The sequence below is a fragment of the Phycodurus eques genome, chromosome 9 (genome assembly GCF_024500275.1).
Source record: "Phycodurus eques isolate BA_2022a chromosome 9, UOR_Pequ_1.1, whole genome shotgun sequence".
NCBI classification, from domain to species: Eukaryota; Metazoa; Chordata; class Actinopteri; order Syngnathiformes; family Syngnathidae; genus Phycodurus; species Phycodurus eques.
In genome coordinates this window covers 11855300-11879715 of record NC_084533.1, presented here as the reverse complement: position 1 = coordinate 11879715, position 24416 = coordinate 11855300, and the positions used below count along the sequence as shown (strand labels likewise).

General features: G+C 41.0%; 1 protein-coding gene across 1 annotated transcript in view; it reads left to right on the top strand.

The window, feature by feature from the left end:
• ndst1a (N-deacetylase/N-sulfotransferase (heparan glucosaminyl) 1a) overlaps positions 1-24416 on the top strand; it is a 60828-nt gene that overhangs the window by 24994 nt on the left and 11418 nt on the right. The window contains exons 2-6 of the mRNA XM_061685746.1: positions 16189-17153; positions 19363-19845; positions 20587-20674; positions 20841-20995; positions 23667-23852. Coding sequence (XP_061541730.1) covers positions 16608-17153; positions 19363-19845; positions 20587-20674; positions 20841-20995; positions 23667-23852 — 1458 coding nt within the window. The 5' untranslated portion in view covers positions 16189-16607. The remainder of the gene's footprint in view (positions 1-16188; positions 17154-19362; positions 19846-20586; positions 20675-20840; positions 20996-23666; positions 23853-24416) is intronic.

Below are 24416 nucleotides of genomic sequence, written 5' to 3'. Positions count from 1 at the left end.
CCCTTAGATCTCTGATCACACGGTGGGTGAGGCGGACACACAAATGACTGCTCAATAGTGGGAGCAAACAGCCCAAAGGCCTTTTCAGCTTCCGTCGACGTCGTCCAACCTTTACCTATAGGCAGAAGCTCACCTCTCATTCGGTTTCTGTATCGTGGCCTCTGTTGAGTTGTATCACATTGACATCCTTAGCCTGGTTATTCCTAACTTTGACATATAATTAAATGGGGCAAAAAGTTGACTTATAATTGATTGTGAACCAAAGACGTCATGGCATCCTTAACCGTATCACTACTCCCTAGTATTTGTATTCACTACAGTAGAAGGATTAAAGATTTACTAGTTTGCTTTTCTTTCTGTCCATCTACTTCTGTTAGTACTGATTCACTGTGGCACCCTGTGTTCTCCTGGCATTGAGGAGCTGTGCTACATGCTCCTGACTGGTTGTATTAAATCTCCAGCGGCCGTTGACGTGGGCGTGTGTTGCTAATTTCGATCAAGTTGCAATTTTCAGTCAACAAAAATTCATTGCTTGCTCACCAGATCTAATTAACCCTTTTGTAATCAATACAGATTTTCCTATCCTTAAGTGCTTCTAGTTGACTTTAGAGCCTTATATCCCAAGGCTAGGGTGTATTGATCTGCAGGACTGATTGGATGCTGCCCTTCAGGAGATGGTGAGTAGTAGGAATGGGGATATCTTTGTATGGGTGGAGGAGTGGTTGGTGTTGATGGCCGGATCAGCTTACCACTTCCTACCCCCACTTCCGTGACAACACCTGTCACAGCTAAAGGGAGCACCAAGTCGGCACTCTGGATTTGTGTGAAAGAGCGCGTATATGTCCAACCCAATTGATTGTGCCCTGAGAGAGAGCTGGATAATGTTGGTGTGCCTAGCAAATGTCTGGAGAACCTGATCAAGCAAGAAGTATTACAAAGGGTTTATAGTGACAGCGCATAACACAACCAATGTCCCGGCAGCTGTCGTTCTGGTTTGGATGAGTGGTGGAAGACTCGTCTCAGATTTCACACGACCCACACCTTTTCGATCGTGTTTTGACTTGTAACCCACCGCAGAAATACATGTGCACAGTTGTTCTGTGAATCGAGGGTGTGGAGCCAAAAGGGCACACATTTAAAAGCAATGTTGATCCACCTTAAATTGGCTGCTATTGGATTTACACTACCTTGTCAAATTCTGATTTGGTGCATACTGTATATACCATTTAACATAATTTAAAAAAAAAAAAATATATATATATATATGTATATATATGTGTGTGTATGTATGTATATATATATATATATATATATATATATATATATATATAGATACACACACACACACACACACACATATATAAAGCATCTGCGGCGGAGGCGGCCCATATCGCCCATATCTAAAACCGCCCTTGGAGGCAATCACACATTTACTGTATACGGGTTCACATTCACAACTGCTGTCCAAGGGAAACCCGCTGCAAAAATTAGTTTGACACCCCTGCTCTAAGTCAGGAACCTGTCACCTTTGAAATGGCAGAATCACATCATGCTCCTTCCATCTCTCAGAGTTTGTGCCTCTAGTCCAGATACAGCCATTTGAGCTCACAGTGCTACCAAACTTAATATAATGAATATTTGTATTATTTTAAGTTAATTAAAAAGACACACAAGAAGATACAGTTCTTCAGCATGGAGTGAGCAAAACTTTGGCAAATGCTAATTCTGCTCGGTGAGGAGTAATTTAATATTCATTTAAATGGCCTTTTAAATGGTGTGACAATCCTTCTGTTGTGCACCATTCATCCACACATGCATGCTGCCCTGTGGATGCCTGGGAATTTACAGGCATAAGCAACACATTTAAGAAAATTTATATACTGTACATATGTGTTTTCAGTGTCAAGGTGGCATAGACAGCAGCTGCAGAGATGGCAGGGGTGATGGTGGAAATAGAAAGAGCAAACACGGTAGACAGCACAGATAGACCTGTCAACTCTGTGACAGCCACTCATACCTCAACCTCTGGTTCAGTACTAGAACTTTGCGTGTTCAAGAGATGAACAGCTCAAATTGTATCTTGATATGCGGCAGAGATGAAGCACACAGGGTCATGCGCCGAGCTTATTTTGGGCAACCTGTGATGTGACCTGGCAGGTACATTGCCTAAAAAACATTGCAGTCAGGATATAATTGCGACAGTTTTTCCAGCACTGATAAATAACTAAAAACTAAATGAAGGTTTTTGAGTGGCCAAGTCAAAGTCCAGACTTGAATCCGAATGAAATGCTCTGGCATGACCTTTTAAAATAAATAAATTAAAAAAAAAAAAAAAAAACCTGTTCTTGCTTGAAAACCCTCCAGTGTTTCTGAATTTTAAAAAAAATCTGCAAGGAAGAGTTGGCTAAATATCTCCACAGATATGTGATAAAGTTGCAAGTTATAGAAAACGCTTGATTTCAGTTGTTGATGCTCAGGTTGCCAAGCCAGTTATTGGGTTTCGGGGCAATTGCTTTGTCATATAGGGCCAGGTAGCTTTTAGTTTTTCTTCCCTTAATAAATGAAATCACAATTTAAAAACAGCGTTTTGTTTACTTGGGTTATCTTTTTCTGATTTGTACATTTGTTTCATGATCTTAAGAAAAATTTGAATTTGACAAGGTGGTAAATACTTTTTCACACCACTCTGTCAGTAATCCATTGTTTTTCCTGAATTTTTTCATCTGTATAACATTTGAATTGCTCATTCTATGTTTTGAGAAAATTATGCGAAGAAAGCAGCCACATTTTACGTTGCTACTATAAATGGCAAAATCAGAGAAACTGATAATTTTGCAGTGGTATAGAAGTCTTTGGGTAACTCAGAATGTCTTGGGTTTTTAAGGAAGTAGTTCTGCATCAGAGTTGGTCTCTTCAGGATGAAACATGGTGTGTTTTGGATATGACATCTTTCCCCAGACAGTTCTTCATCACCCTGCAGCAGACTTTTTTTGCAAGCTCTATGAAACCCTGATGCTTTATTGTGGGACTTTTGGATAATGTACAGAGTTTGGCTTACACCAGGCATAGCATTTAGTGTGATGGCCAAGAGGCTTCATTTTGGTCTCACTGGTCGTTAGAGCCTACTTTGGTTTGTTTTACCCCTCATACCTCCTGGTAACACAAAGTGCAGCCAAACTCATTTTTGTGTTGTTTCTAAATACATTAAATGTGTTTGGAGATAGGTAAGTGCTCAAAACGTGCAAAGACTGAAAACAAAATAATACTGAATTGTTGAGCTATGGCTCTTTTTCACTTTCTAAATTTTCCTGATTTTGTGGATGTGGCTAAAAACTATATACCATATACCCCACTATATACCGTATACCTCACTTCACCCAGCTCTACCAGTATAGCGTGCAATTGGCCATTAAACTATGCCCACAACTTGAATAAATATGTCTTCCCTGAAGTGTTATGTCTTCTGTGGTATTTGGGCAACATGTCTTGCCATCTGGCACCCATGTACGTTGTGTACCTACTTTTAGTTTCTACAACTAGAACAAAGTGGAAGTGTCAAGTGTGCATTGTTTCCATAAACCCCCTGCTTCCAATCCTCTCTCTCTCTCTCTCTCTCTCTCTCTCTCTCTCTCTCTCTCTCTCTCTCTCTCTCTCTCTCTCTCTCTCTCTCTCTCTCTCCTTGATTTCCTTCAAAACAGACTGATAATTATGAGCACATTGTCAAGCAGGAGGAAAAAATCCTATCCATTTGATCTTCTAGGCATAAATATGGGCAGCACAACAGAATCTCATCTCCTGTGTCAGCTTTTCCACCGCAACGTGATATTGTCATGGGGGATGCTTTTCTGCTGTGCAAATCAGTCAGATCAGTGTGGGCCGTGTCTTATCTGGACATGAGGGGAAGGGGGAATGAGGGAGGCCTTTTTCCCCACTAAGGAATGATACCTAAAATCTCCTGGGCAGCCTTTAAAAACTTCATCATTATTTTGTGATGGGGTACGGTACTTATTACTGTTACAGTCCAAAATCCTTCACTACATTTTCCCCCTCACACTATCCCATTTTGATTGAGAAGGTTAGTCACTTATGTGAGAGCCGTAGTTGTTTCAGCATGCCCCAGGACTTTGTTATTAGTTTAGCATTCAATTATCCGTGGCCATCATGAGATCTTGCTTCTTGATAGCATCTCCAGCTTCACGTCAGCTCAGCAAATCTTTTTTTGCCATTGTGCTCCAGGTGTTCGTCGTGACAAAATGGTTCTGTGGGGCGTTGGGATATGTTTTTGTTGCTGAATTGACTTTTGATTGGATTGGCAAGACCCTGCAGGGCGATTTCACACTGACAAGTACTGCCATCACTTCTTGCTTCTTTCACCCACCAACCACATTCTCTCACACACGGACTTGTCTTGTCCACCAGCTGTATGGCTTTCACCTCTGAGAGATGTCTATTGTCCACATGGTGAGAACCATTAAAAACCCTGGGCCTCAGTGGAGACGTGCCGGTTGCCATGCTTGCTCCTCGTCCTTCGCCAGCATCATGAGTTGACAGTGGATAAACGAGAACAAACAGTCACTCCCACCAGCATCGATCTAACTCCCTCGCTGCCGCCTGCTTTTTTTTTTGCCAACAAACGCCACGCTGATTCCACCTACACACAATTTATATGAAAGCCCCCTTGCGTCCCACCTCCCCCTTTGCACCACAACTGACAAAAATGATAAATGACCCACCACTTCCTCCGTCTGCCACCACCTCTCTTTGCCTTGGTTGTCCGAGACACTACAAGCCTATTTCTCCTTTCAGAAAATCCAATAGTGTGCGCTCCATTTCTTGGGAGTGTACATTTTATTCTTTGCTTGAAGTTCAGAGCTGGCAAATTCATTGCTTCTGGCCTGCTCTTTAATTTTCCAATTTAATTACCAATTGTTTGTTCCAATGGCAAACACAATAAGGTCCCACTCTCCAGTGGTCTGTCTGCAATGCCACTCAAAAGATTAAATCAAACCACACTGCATCCAAAGTGGGGTCAATTACCTCTCCTTTGCCTTCAGTCTCTCTTGTTTTGTATCTAGCTAATTTGTCCTCTGTGTAATCACATGGATAAGATCGTATATAACTTTGACATGACAGTTGGTCACTTTTGAACAGTTTTCAACTTTATTCGATAATGACTTGGCTGTTCATTTAAGCTTTTAAGCAGCAGAGCGCCTCTTGACTCCTATTGCTTCTTCTAATGCCCCTACAGTATACAAATATCCTCTATTATCCCAACTCTTGCTTAGGTTTTGCTGTACAGATTTACTGTCCCTATCCCAGTAAATGTGGCACACCATGTCTATAAATAGATACAGTATACTGTGGTGGAGAACTAATGGGGTGAGGGTGCAATGCTTGTGTGGTATGGTTCATTGATTGCATCGAGGTGATCAAGGCCATTGATGGTTTGGCTTCCTCTCACCACTCTACCCACAACCCAGGGGAGTAATACCGTTGAGAAATGTCTTCACTTCACTTCTCAGCTCCACCATTCCCTAATGACTCCTACTGTGCTATCTCTACCTCACCGCAGTGTTCCCATCACCCCCAAAGCTCTTCCACTCAGCTTTTCCCACTGTGAGGTAATCCATTTTACACTATCAGGCTACGCCCACATCTTCCCATCCCTATAGGTTCTCCTTAAGATCACTGATCTAAAGTAGCGTTAATGATTGGATGTTATTTTTTTCATTTTTGCACAAACTATTGCCACAAAGTGAATTAATGAATGTGCCATGATTGCATTGTCTCATATCGTTATAGTGTTTGGGATTACTTTGGCATTAATGAGATCTGACAGGATCCAATCTAATATACATTTAGAGTGAGCCCCTTTGCCAAAAACATTTTTGTTGTCTTGTGTACTTTTTCCATAATGACTCAGGGAAAATTATGATGAATAGTAAACCTATCTAATTGTTTGATGGACAAAATGATCTGAAATGTATACAGTTGAAAAAGTTCATTCCTGCTATGGCATAAAATGAATTGCTGTAAAAGGAGAAATGTTTTAAATATGTGCAGCTCAACCAAAGCTATTGACTTGTGCATTCAGATTGTCTAACAGGTGTAGGAAGCTGGATTGTGAATCTGGTGCAGTGTTCCACACTGTTTCACAGCCCTAAGCCTTTCATCACAGCAGTCCCAATGCATGCACAAAATGGAATGCACCTTTTCAAATTGATTCCATATTTATGAATGCCAGGGCTGGTTTACAATAAAAATGCAAATGAGGCTTCTGAAAGTAATCTTAGATTTCAGTTTTTTCTTTTTTTAATAGGGGGACTGTTTTTTGCTGCAGATCTGACTAAAAATAATTGCTTCAAAGAAAGAGTAGGAGGCGAAATACAAATTATTGTGCACAATTATTGCGTTTACTTTTAGTATTTGATGATGACGATGATTGATGGTCCTGCACCTAGACTATGGTCCCCCACATCATATTAGTTTCCCAGAATTAAGTGTATTTTAATCCTTTCAAGGCTACTCATGTAATTACAGATCTGGCATACACACATTTGTTACTGTTTACAGTGTCAAGATTAACAGGATTACAGTTTGACCAGAGGGCGGGAGCACATTACACCGGTTTTAAGATCACTCACTGCATTGGCCCTTCCTGTGTTTCAGGATAAATTTTGAAGGTTTTACTAATTTTTATATCTGTTAACTGTCTTGGGCCATCACATCTATCTGATAGGCTTTCATCATATCAACCCTGAGGTCCTCTGTAATTTGTTTTTTTCCAAAAACCCGAACAAAAGTCTACGGAGAAGATGCATTCAGCCATTATGGCCCACGCCTCTGGAACAGCCTGCCAGAGGGCATCAGGAAGGCAGAGAGACTGTTGAGGCTTTTATAAAGAGGCTCAGTACTCCCCTATTTGGTTTAGCTTTCCAATGTCTGTATTTATTTAGCTTTTAACTGTGTGACGCTACATATGGCCAAACTAGGAGTTTTTGAAAACTGTCCAAATGGTTCGTTTAGACTGTTTTGGTTCGGTCCGCATGCGTCCCGTTCGAATCATAACAATTTTTTTTCTCATTTGCCAATGAGGTGAAACAGTGTGTATACTCCAGAGCTGATTCTGATTCTGAGCTAAGTAGCAAGTTAGCCAAGATGACTGCACAGACATCTTCCGTGTATCATGCCCTTCCAGCGATGCCGCAGCCAATCATATTCCACCAGGGCGCATCAATAGATCTTGCGTTAGTAGAGCTACAGACTCGAAGTAGTAGGCTTACTGGTATTACTACGTCTGTGTCTTTTCAATGCAAGATCTCTGGTACACATAACAGATGACTTGGAATTACAACTCACTGGAAATTGCTCTGTTCATGACTGAGGTGTTTTGATTACCACAGAAACTTTGCTTCAGCCGAAGACAGACTATGCTAGCATGTAGCAAGCCAGCATTTAAAAGGTGGGAGGCATATACAGTGGGTACGGAAAGTATTCAGAGCCCCTTAAACTTTTAACTTTTTATATTGCAGCCATTTGCTAAAATCTGAAGTTCATTTCTTTCCTCATTAATGTACACACAGCACCCCATATTGACAGAAAAAAACAGAATTGTTGAAATTTTTGCAGATTTATTAAAAAAGAAAAACTCAAATCACACAGCCATAAGTATTCAGACCCTTAGCTCAGTATTTAGTAGAAGCACCCTTTTGAGCGAATACAGGCATGAGTCTTTTTGGGATGATGCAACAAGTTTTTCACACCTGGATTTTGGGATCCTCTGCCATTCCTCCTTGCAGATCCTCTCCAGTTCTGTCAGGTTGGACAGTGAATGTTGGTGGCCAGCCATTTACAGGTCTTTCCAGAGATGCTCAATTGGGTTTAAGTCATGGCTCTGGCTGGGCCATTCAAGAACAGTCACGGAGTTGTTCTGAAGCCACTCCTTCGGTATTTTAGCTGTGTGCTTAGGGTCATGGTCTTGTTTGATGGTGAACCCCCGGCCCAGTCTGAGGTACAGAGCACTCTGGAGAAGGTTTTTGTCCAGGATATCCCTGTACTTAGCCACATTCATCTTTCCTTCAATTCCAACCAATCATCCTGTCCCTGCAGCTGAAAAACACCCCCACAGCATGATGCTGCCACCGCCATGCTTCACTGTTGTGACTGTATTGGACAGGTGATGAGCAGTGCCTGGTTTTCTCCACACATACCACAATTAAGGCCAACGATTTCTATCTCAGTCTCATCAGACCAGAGAATCTTATTTCTCACCATCTTGGAGTCCTTCAGGTGTTTTTTTTTGTTTTTTTATAGCAAACTCCATGCAGGCTTCCATGTGTCTTGCACTGAGGAGAGGCTTCCATCGGGCCACTGCCATAAAGCCCCAACTGTTGGAGGGCTGCAGTGATGGTTGACTTTCTAGAACTTTCTCCCATCTCCCTACTGCATCTCTGGAGCTCAGCCACAGTGATTTTTGAGTTGTTCTTTACCTCTCTCACCAAGGCTCTTCTTCCCCAATTGCTCAGTTTGGCCTGATGGCCAGCTCTAGGAAGGGTTCTGATCGTCCCAAACGTCTTCCATTTCAGGATTATGGAGGCACCTGTGCTCTTAGGAAGCACAGGGGCCACTTAAGTGCTGCAAAAATGTTTTTGTAACCTTGGTCAGATCTGTGCCTTGCCACAATTCTGTCTCTGAGCTCTTCAGGCAGTTCCTTTGACCTCCTGATTCTCATTTGCTATGACATGCACTGTGAACTGTAAGGTCTTATATAGACAGGGGTGTGGCTTTCCTAATCAGGTCCAATCAGTATAATCGAACACAGCTGAACTCCAATGAAGGTGTAGAACCATTTTTATGGATGACCAGAAGAAATGGACAGCACCAGAGGTAAATGAGTGTCACAGCAAAGGGTCTGAATACTTATGGCTGTGTGATATTTCATATTTCTTTTTTAATAAATCAGCATCAATTTCAACAATTAAGTTTTTTTTTTCTGTCAATATGGGGTGCTGTGTGTACATTTAATGAGGAAAAAAAAATAACCTAAATGATTTTAAAAAATGGCTGCAATATAACGAAGAGGGAAAACTTTAAGGGGGTCTGAAAACTTTCTGTACTCACTATACACAAACTGTTGTAATTCCTACGGTTCACCTGATTTGGATCTAAATACCCCTAAATTAAAGCTGAATGTCTGCAGTTGAAGCACATCTTGTTTGTTTAATCTCAAATCCATTGTGGTGATGTTTAGAGCCAAAAGCCTGACCATATCCCAATATTTATGGACCTGACTGGAAGCATATATCAATGCTGCTAGTAACATAAAGGTGAAGTTTATAGATGGAACGTTGTTCATGACCTGAGGTCATTCACGTATAATTATCATCAGTAGACCTTTATTGAGCCAAGGCACATATTTTACATTACAAACCACCAAAAATATGATTACTGAAATGATAATTTCTTTAGTCACAAATGTACAAATTCCAATGAAGTGTGACCTTGTGTAAAATGTAAATAAAAAGAGAATACAATGATTTGCAAATCCTTTTCAATAGGGATGCACGATAATTATCAAACCAATAATTATCAGCCCGATATTGCGAAAAAATAAAATGAATTACGTCACACTGATCGGTACAATATATAAAATGATTTCAAAACTGGACCGATAAGAGCCGTATCATTCAGCGGCATGCTGTTTGCCACTCGTCAGTGGCCACCTGCCAAGCAGCTGCTGTTGCATTGGCTCGTGACAGTCATGGATATTTTGACCAACATTCTGTGCGTATGACACCGAAAATAGTCAATATCCTCAGTAAATTAGCATATGATCGCTAGCCCTTGGCGAAATTACAATCATCCAGTGACTTTAAGTTCGTAACTCCAACGCTCACGGCAAAACTCAGCGGCCTACGAAGCAGTGTACTCACTTAGCAGCTCAAGCCGACAGAGGAGCAAGAGTGGGTGGTTTGGCCGTAAGTGGAAGCACGGTTGTGGCGATAGGCTAACAGCTAAGGTAACAGCAGCTAACCCCTGCAGAACGCCGCTCCTACTCATCCTTTCCAACATTCGCTCACTGGGCAATAAATTAGGTCTACGTATGGAATTAACATCATAACACACAACGCCCCTCATTCGCGCTGGCCCTGTCCCTGCGTGAGCGCGCATCCACGAATGACTTATCACAACACAGTCTTGCTCAGCACCAACACCCCCCCACAACCACCTTGCACCTCTTCGCCGAGTCACAAATTCAAATGCCTCTGAATAAACATTAACATGAATGATCCCCTGTTCTTATATGGTTTAAAATACAAACTTGAATATTTGAACCTGTGTATTATTTGAATATCCTAGTATTGATTGCAGGTATATTTATACATGGAATTATCACCGCAATATCATTGTACTTAGTAGTGTAGTGTCAATAAAAAGGTGTTTTATGAAAGGACCAGTTTAATATAAATCAATTATATTCAATGTTCATAAGTAGGAGGTCCCCGCTCCAGCTTTCCATCAGTTTGGGGGTCCTTGGTCTGGAAATTGCTAAAGACCGTCGATATAAACCATTAAAAATATCGGTTATTGGGTTTGGCTTGGAGAGGTCATCGATTATCGTATCGGTTATTGTGCATTGCTACTTTTCAACCAACAGTATATTCTATTGAATACACTACAAAGTCAATATTTAATGTTCAAACTGATGAACGTTCTTTTTTTTTTTTTTTTTTTTTTTTTTAAACAAATATTCTCTCATTTTGAATTTGCTGCCTGCAACATGTTCCAAACATTATGGGACGGGGCAACAAAAGACTGTGAAAGTTGACAAACTATCAAAAAATACCTGTTTGGAACATTTCACAGGTGTATAGGTTAACTGAAAACAGATGAGTGTCATGATTGGGTATAAAAAAAGCATGCCCGAAAGGCTCAGTTGTTCACAAGCAAATATGGGCCGAGGTTCACCACTTTGTGAACTGTGTGAGCAAATAGTCCAAAAGTTTAAGATCAATGTTTCTCAACGTACAATTGCAAGAAATTTAGAGATTTCATCTGCGATCATCATCAAAAATATTCAGAGACTCTGGACAAATCTCTGCATGTGAGTGGCAAAGCCAAAAACCAACATTGACCTTCGATCTCTCAGGCAGCATTGCATTGAAAACCGGCATCATTGTCAAGGATATTGCTGTGTGGGATGAGGAACACTTCAGAAACCTACTATCAGTTAACACAGTTTGTTGCTACATCTACAAATGCAAGTTAAAACTCAACCATCCATCCATCCATCCATCCATTTTCAACACCGCTTATCCTGGTTAGGGTCGCGGGACGCTGGAGCCTATAAAACTAATCCATGCAAAGCAAAAGCCATATATCAACAACATCCAGAAAGGCCGCTACCTTCTCTGGGCCCAAGCTCATCTGAGATGGACTGACGCAAAGTGGAAAAGTGTGTTGTGGTTTGACAAGTCCACATTTCAAATTATTTTTGGAAATCATGGACGTCGCGTCCTCTGGGCCAAAGAGGAAAAGTACCATCTGTATTGTTAGCCACGCAAAGTTCAAAAGCCAGCATCTGTGATGTTATGGGGTGTGTGTTCGTGCCCAGGGCATGGATAACTCGCACATTTGTGAAGGCTCCGTTAATGCTGAAAGGTACGTACAGGTTTGGAGCAACATATGCTGCCAGTCAAGCAACGTCTTTTTCAGGGCCGTCCCTGATTTATTTCAGCAGAAAAAATGCCAAGCCACATTCTGCACGTTACAACAGCGTGGCTTTGTAGTAAAAGAGTGTGACTACTAGACTGGCCTGCCAGCAGTCCAGACCTGTCTCTAATTAAAAATGTGTGGCACATTATGAAGCGCAAAATACATCGGCGACCTCAAACTGTTGAGCAACTGCAGTTGCTGGTAAAGTATGCACAAATATTAAAAGGAAAGGTGATGTAACACAGTGGTAGACATGCCCCCGTCCCAGCTTTTTTGGAACTTGTTGCAGCCATCAAATTCAAAATGAGTGAATATTTGCAAAAACAAAACAAAGGTTGTCTGTTTGAACATTAAATATCTTTTGTTTGCAGTGTATTCAATTGAATATAGGTTGAAAAAGATTTGCAAACTATTGTATTCTGCTGTTGTTTATGTTTTACACAACAACCCTACTTCATTGGAATTGGAGTTTGTAATTTGAAATCTCGGCTTCTTTAGTTGATCACACTGATATATTTGCAAGGAGGCATGACATGTTCTTTTGTATGAATTACAGCAGGTGGATACACGTTTATTGTACCGTTTGCCGTCCATTGGAAGCAAATTTTTTCTGCATGTCACTATATGTCGCTGGCATAGATAGAAGAGCAAATATATATTTCTGATTAATAGAACATAATAAAAATAATTATAATACAATAATAACTAATAATGCTGTGAACATACTTTCACTTTTGAATTAACAGTACAGCCTAACTATACAACAACTAGGCATAATTGATTTTCTTAAGAGTCATTGTGTACTGAGCCAAATCGAAAACCGTGACAACTTAACCGAGATACGGACCGAACCGTGGATTTTGTGAACCATTCCACCCACTAACCCTTAGGCCAAATCTAGCATTGTTTATCCTGAGAGTTGTTACAGCTGATGACCAGACTCCATCTCCCTGTTCCTCATCACTTCTCATTAATCTAGCTGTGTAGCTCTGGCCTACTTCCCATAAATTAGAGGGAGCAGGTTTGAGCGACCTCCCTCTCAGAGTGAAGTCATTTGTCTATCCTCTCTGCCATCACCTGCTTCTTCGTGCCAACATTTCCTTCTGTCACCCTCGCCCTTCAAAACCTTGAGGGCATATATTTTAATTGGTGGGTTTGGGCTAATTTTCTTTCTCAACTGCCGCAGCTGCCTCTCTTCATACTTTCTCTCGTTCCCCCCCCTTTTTTGTGTAGATCTCTGTCTGACACCTATTTATGGTGACTGTCAGTCCGTGTGCACAATTACAGGACTCATATTGAGAATGAGCTTTCTTTGCATCTTTTGAGGAAAAAAATGGTGGCTTGCTGATATGCATTATCCTCCATCTGGTTCTTCTTTATGCATGACTTAAGACATTGACTCACTTTGGCAGCCTGAAACACTCTGGTCTCTGTGCACCTTTTGACTGCTCTTTAACTTATGGATGTGTCTGCTGGCAAGCATCAAATATTCATGCTCTCATCCGTCCTTCCTCTATATTTTTGCATCTATTATTTTGGTGGAGCAATGCAAACAATTGTTGTGTATTTGCATCATCAGAGGTACTGCATACTCGGCAGATACTGTAGATGCAGGCATTTGAAATATAATAGCCATTCTTCAGCTCTCAGTGCCATCATCCCCATTAGAATCTCATGTATTATACTACGGTTCTAGCATGTTGCTTCACATGGCTTTCCCTTAACCCCACTCTCTCTGGTCTAGCTTTTTGGCCATCACAGTCTGAAGGTCAATATGGATATCATCACACTGAATTAAGAAAGATGCGTTTTGTGTTCCAACTATATCTTTTGTCACAATGCTCTCAGTCTATGTCAACACCATCATGGTCCAACGTACCCTCTTTCTTTAATTGTTGGTCTTTAGTTCATGTTACACATTAACACAGAAAATTAATTTGACACTTGGACATGGGTCAAAAGCATGCGTGCTGATGGGTGTTTGATCTCATTAAGGTATTTTCCAACCAGAATAAGTGTATTGTTGCAAAGTTTCTGGTGGTGTAGCTTGATGAAATCTCAGGTTGCAAAAATAATAATAATAATAATAAAAAACGCAAACATATGATGAAAGCCATTCAAATTGAGCAGTTACACAAATCCTCATACATACAGTATTGGGCCATATTCTCCTGTTCTTGCGGAAGTCTTATTTTTACGCACCTGGTTTGCGCATAACGACTTGAGAGGTGTGACTTACTGAAGTAGTTTTCCTGAGACATGCGAATGCCATTGAAATCCCTCTGGGAAAAATGCGCCTCTTGAAATCCCTCTGGAAAAAATTTCACTGATGTGGAAATCAACCTCTGTAGCAGATACGGAAGTTAATAATTGCCGCATTGCTAATGATATGTGCCCACTGCTTCTTTCTTAAGCAATACTGTGCTCATGACTGAACGCATTGGTGCCAGTGTGAGACCGTCACTGGCATACTGCATGTTTTTTTTTTTTTTTTTTAATTAAAAAAAAAAAAAATTATTATTTTATTTTGTTTACATTAGTGTGTCACTAAATGAGCTGCTGGATCTCCTTGCACATCACCAGGAGTACCCACAGGTCCGTGGTGTGCACTCCTGTTGACCTCACTGCGGCACTCACCGCCGTTCCAAGACAATGGGAGGATGTGGCAAAGAATTACTGGACTGTATGTTCCCCAAAAAAACATTACATTCTGTTGTGACCGCGTCCAACCTTTAAATGGTGTAAAAGTTTGAACATCCCTAGAAATGCCGATTTACAATCCTTTGGCATACTTGTGCTACTGTCCAGTATTTTTTGGCCATCCTGTTGTCATACAAAGTTACTCATCTAAAAAAAATCACCTGAGTGAATTTGGTGGTTAAAAAAAAAAAGAAAAAAAATTGGTGACAGTTACAGTTTGGATATGTTTGAAAGCTTTCTGGGAGTCTCTTTCACATAGTATGGCATATATTGTAACTGCCTCCAATAAACGTCAAGTACCATACGATGCTTCACTTTCACAGGACATTGTACTTACTACTGCCTCCAGACCAGTGGCAGAAATTGGCGTGTGCAACCGCACAGAGCGGCAGTTGTGGCTTGATGGAGTTTGCTTCGTATCAGCTTCTACTTAGTTTTTACTTTTTGTTGCTCGCGTATACTTTCTCATAAATAGTTTAAGATTGAAAAGGATTCTAGGAATGCATTACCTGCTGCTGCTAAAACATCAAATACATTGTTTTGTCTATTGAAAATAGAAAATCAAACCAAACCTTCTGTTCAGGTATTCTATGCAAAATCTAAGCTTTGATGTTTTTTTGGTAAAATGTTCAAACAACCAAGTACAAGTTATCTTTGTATCCTGGAGAAGAAAATCATTTGTTCAATAGTTATTTGTTAAAGTTTTGCTGGTAGCTGGTAAGAGTCTTCAAATTGTTAGACTCTCAATTAAAGTCTTAAAACAAACGTACGCTAATAGATATTTCAAACGGGTACTGTAAATGGGGGCCTGCTTTTATCTGCTGTGCTGCATTACTTGCGCTAAAAACTCCTTTCACAGCCCTTTTTTTTTTTTTTTATTATTTTTTTTTTTTTATACACTTTACTGTGAAGAAACTTGGGCCCTACCTGGAGTGGGGAAGTGTGATTGCACTTGCAGAAAGATTCAGACGTGCTGCTGGTCTAGCTGCGAGGCTTGAGGGTGGGGAGGGGCTGGAGATTGACCTTGATCACTTTAAATGGAAACTGTGAATGCTCCATTTCCCAAACCCAATAGGCTGTGTAAAATGATAGTTATCTTGATTGAAGTCTGTTATAATCTGTAGGGTGTTTTGCTCCACTCAGTCTGTGCAAAATCAATGCATTGATTGTAGATGATGGGCCACATTGTGCTGAGTGTTCGTGCTGTGTCGTGTGTCTGCTGTCATGTTTTTAACGTGAATCACCTTTTAATTAAGCGCTCATCAAAACGATAATGAAAGTTGTATCAAATCGATTCTCTGGTTTTGCTGGGGACTGTTATATTGTTGGGTTTTTAACAGTTATGACCTTGTGGTATTGTTGTTTTTGCAGTGTGTTTGTGATTTCCAATTACAGTGTATTACATGGAAAACTAATGATGGTCAGTCTCATTACTCCAACAGACGTATAAATAGAGAAATATTTCTGAAATGTACAGTTTGAACCGTGAATTGCTGCCCTCCAGTCTTGGCCCTCACTCAAACTCTGCATATTAATTATATGTAGTTAGTTTTGGGCACAAAGATTGAGTGTTTGCGTGGAGGGAATTTACACCTCTTACTTTTGTGTAGGTGAGAACAAGAATTGCTGTAAAGTGAATTAACTTTTGGAGTGAGGGCACAGGCAGTGTAAATGTCTTTTAAACCCACACAACAAATGGATGCCAAGTCATTATTTTTACATGAGGTGATACTGTACGGGATACTAAAATGTTTTTAATGTCTTGTTTTGTAGGGATTCTGCTGCCAAGATGACACGTGACCTGATTTGTCTCATGAGACCATTCTCCAATCAAGAATATTAATCAAAACCTGTCCAGGACATGGTTAGGAAGCTTGCATGATGGGCAAGTGATGGAGTCTTCCATCATTTTTACCCGCCACTGACTCATCCTGTCAGCTTTCCCTCAGAGGCAGAAGTGTGTACCAGCGATCCAAGGCCCCCCACACCTCTGCCATGGTGACATAAGCAGGATTGCAATATGAGGGAGAGCCAACGTGAAACCATCTCATTTCTTTCTCCAGTAGCTGCTGCAGCTGCCACCTCAACACCTTTTACCGTTTGTCCAAAAATAGACAGATTTTTCTGTTCGTGAATAGTCACAGCTCACCAGTTTCGACCCTCCGGTGGGGGGAGCGGTGTGGCGAGAGACGATGCTGGGATGCGTGACTCGCCTCCGTCGGCTGGTCCGTCTCCTCCCTCTCCAGACGTCCCTCCTCCTCCTGTTTCTCTTCTGCACTGTCAGCGTCTTCATCTCAGCCTACTTTCTCTATGGCGTCAAGCGAGAGCTGGAGCCATCAGGAGGGGGTGTGTCAGGAGCAGAGGGAGCCTCGGCCGACTCCGACGACCTGAGGGTCACGCCGTCTCGGCTTTTACCGCTGCGTAGCGTCTCGGGAGGCCCCGGAGTGGATCCTGCTGGGGCCAGGACAGATCCTGTAGTTCTGGTGTTTGTGGAAAGTCAGTATTCTCAACTTGGTCAGGAGATTGTGGCCATTTTGGAGTCTGGTAGGTTCCAGTATCGGACTGAGATATCGCCTGGGAAAGGGGACATGCCAACATTGACGGACAAGGAGAGAGGACGTTTCACACTAGTCATTTATGAGAACATTCTCAAGTATGTTAACCTGGACGCTTGGAACCGAGAGCTGCTGGATAAGTACTGTGTGGAATACGGAGTTGGCATTATAGGCTTCTTCAAGGTTAGGACACAACACCACTGTCTCTCTAACTCCCTCACTCTGCTTTCCCCGCTCCAACTCACACCTCCTGCCCTGTCCATCTGGACGTGCCATCTTAAAGCAGATGGGATTCAAGGGGTTGGCAAAATCTGCTTGGTTCAAAATCACTTGGTCCCCTTTCACGCCTTTTCATATTTTGCTTATCACTCTTTATTTGGAAGCCTGGCCCACTTCACTCTCCCATCTCTTCTTTCTTCTATCTTTCACTGGTTCTTTCTCTCGCCATCTCACTCTACCCTTTAATCTCAAAGGTCCATTAGCCCAAGGGCAATTTTCACATTTTAGGTTTTTTTTGTTGTTGTTGTTTTTTTTTTTTTTTTTTTTTCATTCTGAGGCATGGAAATAATATAGAGCAAGGGATAGATGTATGGATGATTTTAGGTTCTGCAGGTAAAGGTAGGAAAGCTTTGTGGTATTTAGTGAGAGAGGGTCAGAAGCAAGAAGCTCATCCCAATGACTGTGAGTGTCAAACATGATACATCATATGGTCAACGTTTCCTTTTACAGTTGATGAATAAGAAGCATTTTTTCATATGAGAGCTGATGATTAGAACTGTTAGGAACCTTGGTAGTAAATTTAATACATTTAAATTTAATTCAATTTGATTTAGAAAAATCAGTTAAAAGAAGTTTGTATTTACTTGATGGAAAAATAGTGAACCAAAAATGGTAATTTCCTACAAACTACTACTGTTTTTTGTTTGTCCGTCTGCCAAATTAGCTCATCTTTTCTGGATTTCATTACATCATATTTATTAGTTGTTTTTAAAATTTATTTTCTATTATTGAACTACAACTAGATTGAATAAAATTGCATTGTATGACTAAAGTAAATAGTTGTGAATACTAGATGGGACATGCTGAATGAATGGTCTCGTGTCAGGATTTTATTTTATTTAAAGACATACAATTAGATTCAGTTTCCTGTCAAAAAGTTGGTAATGTATATTTAGTACGTCTTCACTCAGCAATAATATGAACTGGACAGAAGTATCCACACGTCACTAAAACAGCTTCACTGTGTATATGTACCATAATTTTTCGTCTATAATGTGCACCCATGTATAATGCGCACCCCCAAAGTTGATCTCAAAATTCTGGAAAACCCTTCTACCTATTTATTATGCATTTTTACAATGTATGACTTTGCTTCTACCCGTATGATCAAAACACGAAGTATTTTTTCAAAGAATTATTCTGAAGTTCAGCACTTTATTTGAACATCTAATACTTATTTACTTGCTCTTATTTTAAAATTCACAGTCTTAATTTTAGTTGGTAAATGAGAAAACACAGTTGTCCTCATATGTTTGATTACCCAGGCAGAATTTGTAAGATGGGTACAATTCTTTAAAGAAAACATGAAAGGCTAGGGGAAACACTTAATTTTATTTTAATGGGATTCAAATTAAACTGTCAGGCATTTCAGAAAAGCATTATCATTAAACAAAACATAACCATAAAGAAATGAATGAATGATGGTTGTTGTTCAGTCATATTAAAAAAAAAACAATATTTCACAAATTCTCCCAGTGTATGTAAATTTATGTGCACAACTGTACATACAGTATATGCAGTCATACGTATGTACCCCTGTCATATTGGAATGAAAGTGTAGGCTACACCTTTTTTGTAACCTCTAGGTGGCGGCATATTAGAATGAAAGTGTACAGCTTTTTCATAACCTCAAGATGGCGGCATACATTTATAAAATAAAATTTTCCCTTGTGTAATGCGCACTATTGACTTTTGACAATGTTTTGGGGGGGGGGGCAAATGTGCATTATACATGAGGAATTACGGTATATCTTGAGTTTGAAGAGTAATGGAATAGCTGGTGGTGCGTCAAAAGCAAAGCAAGTTGAAGTTTGCAACCATGGCAATCGAAATGTGTGCGACCTGGAGAATGTTTCAATGAATACGTGCTGAACCCCTGTCTTTGAATTTCAAAGGACACAGCAGGATGGTTATTCATTTTGTCTGCAGTCTCAGATCAGAGCAGATTAAGCATAGCGGGTAGAAGCTCCCCCATGCATTCACATTAGAGTAGGCCTGACATTGCTTATTTCACACATGATGGCAGAGATCTGGGAATTATACCCGATAGAGTTCTGTCCGTATCTCTGTGCTGTGTGATGAATTTGTGTGATTTATCTCTCCTTTTGATCAGGCCAATGAGAACAGTCTGCTGAGTGCACAGCTGAAAGGATTCCCCCTCTTTCTCCACTCCAACTTGGGTCTGAAGGACTGCACGGTCAACCCCAAGTCACCCTTGCTCTTTATCACCCGATCCGGGCAGCCACTGCCTGGTCCTCTCCCAGGAGATGACTGGACCGTCTTTCAATCCAACCACTCGACCTATGAGCCTGTGTTACTGGCCAAGACCCAATCAGCTGAGAGCATTCCATCCATGGGACAGAATGCTGCTCTGCTCCCGTCGGTGGTACAGGACTTGGGCCTTCATGATGGCATCCAGAGGGTCCTGTTTGGGAATAACTTGGTCTTCTGGCTCCATAAGCTGGTGTTTGTGGATGCTGTGGCCTTCCTTACCGGGAAAAGGCTCTCATTGTCCCTGGAGCGCTACATTTTGGTAGATGTGGATGACATCTTTGTGGGAAAAGAGGGCACCCGCATGAAGGTGCCTGATGTAAAGGTGGGTGTGCATGTGTGTGTGCATGTCATTTAAAGTGGAACAGCTTTATCATAGAGAAAACAAAATTATCTTTTAAAATGTATGACACAGTAGTTGTCAACCATCTGTTTGCTGAAATAAAAAGTTACTTCTCAGTGGCATGGTGTACCAGTCTTATAGACAGCTCCTCTTCTCCCTACACTTTCCTTTTGAATGCATTGTCCCTGTAGGCCGCTCAAAGCTGACAGGCCCCAACGCTCGCACAGTCACACAAGCTCCATAGCTATGAATATTTCAGGGGCCCGGAGACATAGAAATAATGTTGAAAAGCTCCTTACTCGTGTCCCCTCACAGTGAAACATACCAACCTCACAAGATGAGGCAGATGCTGTAGGAAATGTTATGGCGGAATCATCTAGGCTTCCTCGTGGGTGACACCACAGCAAACTTTTAGGAATACATCACACTGTGACAAAATTGTGAAATGTATGAGCGGTTGTGTGCTGGGAGTCTCAACCAGGGAGCAGATCAAATGTAACAAACATCCAAAATCAGAGCACAGCGAAATATCAAACAGAATGGAGGAGAGGAGTGAGGCAACAGGGAGGGGATGGTGGATGTTTACTGAGAGCAGGGTACAGGATGAAATATGCATGTCGGCTCGTGTGCATCGTCTTCACGCTTCCTCATTAATGTGCCCGTGCACCAGATTAAGAACATTGTCTGCTGATTCACACTTTTCTCCTCCCACTGTGTGTTCAGGCCCTGCTGGAGACGCAGAGGGAGATGCGCACTCATGTTCCCAACTTCACCTTCAATCTGGGCTTCTCAGGGAAATTCTTTCACGCAGGTAAGGTGCCTGGTCTGACGAGTGTGTACACGACATTGAATAAAATAACACTTGAAGTTGAGGCTTATAATACATGTATTCTTCTTCATTGACTTTACACCCTGATATTCTACTTCCTGCCGAACTAATATTATACCTCCTGCCTCGTTACCATTTGGATATACAGGATCAGATGAGGAGGACCTTGGTGATGACCTGCTGCTTTCCTATGTGAAGGAGTTCTGGTGGTTCCCTCACATGTGGAGCCACATGCAGCCCCATCTCTTCCACAACCAGTCTGTGCTGGCTGAGCAGATGCTGCTCAACAAAAAGTTTGCCATGGTGAGTGGAAGTGGGAAAAAAATGGTAGGTGCAGTACATACCATCAAAACGAGGAAGGTTTCCTGAGCATTGTCCCTTGTTTAGTTTTCCTTATCTCATCTGAGACAATGATCCTAACACTCTTCTATTTCCAAGCAGCAAGTTTTTCCTGTTAACACACTCAGAAAAGAGTAGATTATTGCACCTTTACACATCTTTTGGTAGTCTTGGTTAGGGTAGCCGAAATGCAGCGTTACGCATGACTGTAAGCCTTTTGGGGCTCATACATCGAAATGTTTTTGTGACTCCAAAGACGCCAGAAAGCTTTAAATATCTGCTCATCAGTGGCTTTTTAGAGAATTTCCACTTTTAAATGATATTTCTTGCACTGTACGCTGTTTTAATTGTACTTTTTTCTTCATTGTTTTAAATGTTTATAAGCTGTTTTTTTCTTTGTTTTTAAATTCTTTTAATCATGTAAAGCACATTGATTTACCTTGTGTGTAAAATGCGCTATATAAATAAAGTCGCTTTGCTTTGCGTTGCTTTTCAACAGCCACTCTCTTAATCCGAAGCATTTGCCTTATGGAAACTTTCCTTGATACGCCTATATGAGAACTAACCCATTTCCTCTCTAAGTCCCACATTATTTTCACAGTACAGTCATTTTCTTTAAATGTCTGTTTTTCTTGTTTTCACAAACGACCGTTCTCTGCTTTTCTTCTGTAGAAAGGTCCTCCTTTTCCCCCATTATGCATAAAAACTGTGACTTGCTTAATAATATTAAACAACCTCCTTAAGTAATTTTCCTTTGAATAGGCTCACCGGGAAAACTGATTGGCAAACCTGCCTGAGATTGATATCCGTGATCTAAATAGAAAGGAGAAACAACATATCGTTGGTGTCTAGTAGAAACCTTGTCCGAATATGATGAAATTCATATTTTTTTACAAATTTATGCAATTGGTTTGTCCCCATGTCATCTGCTATTTTTCACATTCTCAACCAATTTAAAGAGTTGAAAATACCTTCAGAACAAATCTATTAACGCTCTTGAATGCTCAACTGTCTGAGAATTTATAGGCAGTTGCGTAGTCCTTGAACGCTGGCAGCTGGATCCATTCCACCATCCACACACACATAATTTCTGAATATTACTCCACAGCGGACGAATATGCGAGCGCATCAGCCTGAGGTTCTGTCTGTGCGCTCAGGACCTTCTTTGGATAAGTCACAGGAGTTGACGAGACCAGAAAAAAACACTTCCGCCGCTTCTGCTGTTAACAAGTAACGGTACTTTTACTCCGTTACAATGATCTAAATGTCGCTCGCTACTTTTATTTATCAATTATTGCTTACCAACTATTTCGTGCGTGAGACTATGACTTCGACTTCCTCATTGGGCGCTGTTCGCTTCAATCCAATTTTAGCGCTAGTGACGTTTAAGTCTCGTACACCGATCAAACGACACAAGAAATTCACATGACTTCACACGTCTTCTATTGGGCTTCCCTGTCATAGGTATTAACACGAGATAAGCCAGCTTGGCTGATCGTCGTTACTTACATTGCCACCATGATGGGAAGGTCGTCGTTACCATGAAGACAATAGCGCGCTACTCGTTTTTTACATTTAGATGAAGAAAAACAACAGCTTTCATGTATTGTAGTATTTGTCTGGTACTGTCTGCCCACTTATAACTTGGGAAAACACTGCAGTAAATTGCAGATGATGTTGTTTTGGCTCTACACACACGCATACACACAGGAACATCAGCATTTGCATATTCACATTTTATTTTTTATTTTTTTATGTTCATGGTGTGGTTAAAAAATAAAAAAATACTGTTTACTCAGTAATTGAGTAATTATTTCACTGTATGCTTTTTGCCCTTAAGTAATTTTTTGGAGGACTACTTTTTACTTTTACTTGAGTCACATTATTCTCAAGTAACTGCTCTTACTTCTTCTTACTTACATCTTGTATTAATTAGGAAACGCGCCGACAATTATCTAATTAGTTTGTTAATGTTAAAGGTATTAAGCGACAGAGGGATTTTAGGGATTGTCATGACACAGAATGAACTAACTTCAAATTCAGAAATGGCCAATAGAAACAGAAAATACTGTACTTAATATTTTCCTGGAGGATGCCTTTGGGATTAGCCTTTGAAGTTGAAAATAGTGAAACAGACAATGATTTCAGTCAATTCTTTTCCAGAATAAAAGATGCTTAGAGGCGGATGCTATTCATGTGGCACAGCTTGAAGCTGGCATCAGGTCCAGGTGGAGATGGGCCTGGCTCAAATTGGAGGCCAAAACAAAAAAAGGAAGGAAATTAGGCAAATTTAATTTTAATCTTAAATTTGTACATCAGCATGTAGTTGAGAGGTGTAAATAAATGTTTTTCTGCCTGAAGAACATTTATTTTGCCGTATTGTACTCTTCAGAGTCTTCCAGATTGCTTAATTTATGTTAAAATAAAAAAAAAAATTCTCCGGGGACCCGAAGGATGCCCGAGACCCTCTACAATGTTTCTTTTTTTTTTTTTTTTTTGGTCACCTTTTTCATACCTTTGGTGTTTGCATGTCTGTTTGTTAAACACCTTTTTAATTTGTAATGGTGGACAGGTGTGATTTAAAACCCAGCTTGTACGTCACCCGTTTCTCTCCCATTGTTCCCTTGACCTCCAGGAGCATGGGATCCCAATCAACATGGGCTATGCTGTGGCACCTCACCATTCGGGCGTCTACCCTGTTCACTTACAGCTGTACGACGCCTGGAAGAAGGTTTGGAGCATCAAGGTGACCAGTACCGAGGAATATCCACACCTCAAGCCAGCCCGCTTTCGGCGAGGTTTCATCCACAGCGGCATTAGCGTAAGAACACTTTTCTTCTACACCCAGACATCCATGAGGCCTCATTAACATGTTACCGCTGGCATCTCGCCATCCATCAATGCTCTACTCCATCGTTTACATGTGCTATTCTATATTCATTAATGAGCTCCTTCTCTACCTCCTCCAGTTATTTTGAATTCACCTCCCTCTTAGCCAGCAATACATCTTCGTCCCATATTCTTCAGTACGCAGGATGACAGTGTAGCCTTGACATCTGCCTGAGCACAACTGTCCAGTATAATAGGGAGCCACCAAATCCTCACCTGAAAAAGCCTAAAAGTGCATTTTAGTTTTTCGGCCAAAACCTTTGTTGCCGAAACAGGATGTTGTGATGGCACAACAAAAACTGCAGCCAGCACGCACCTCTCTGGACGAAGCTCGGAAGGGCCACCAACGACGAGGTGAAGTTATGCGTGGGCCTCTCAGTCTCGCTGTTTAGCAGCTCCGACTGTCCGTCAAAAAGATTTCATTCGGGCTGGCTGATAATAGATAATAGAATGATAAAGATACATATCTCAAAATAGCTTTTCCTTGACAACATTT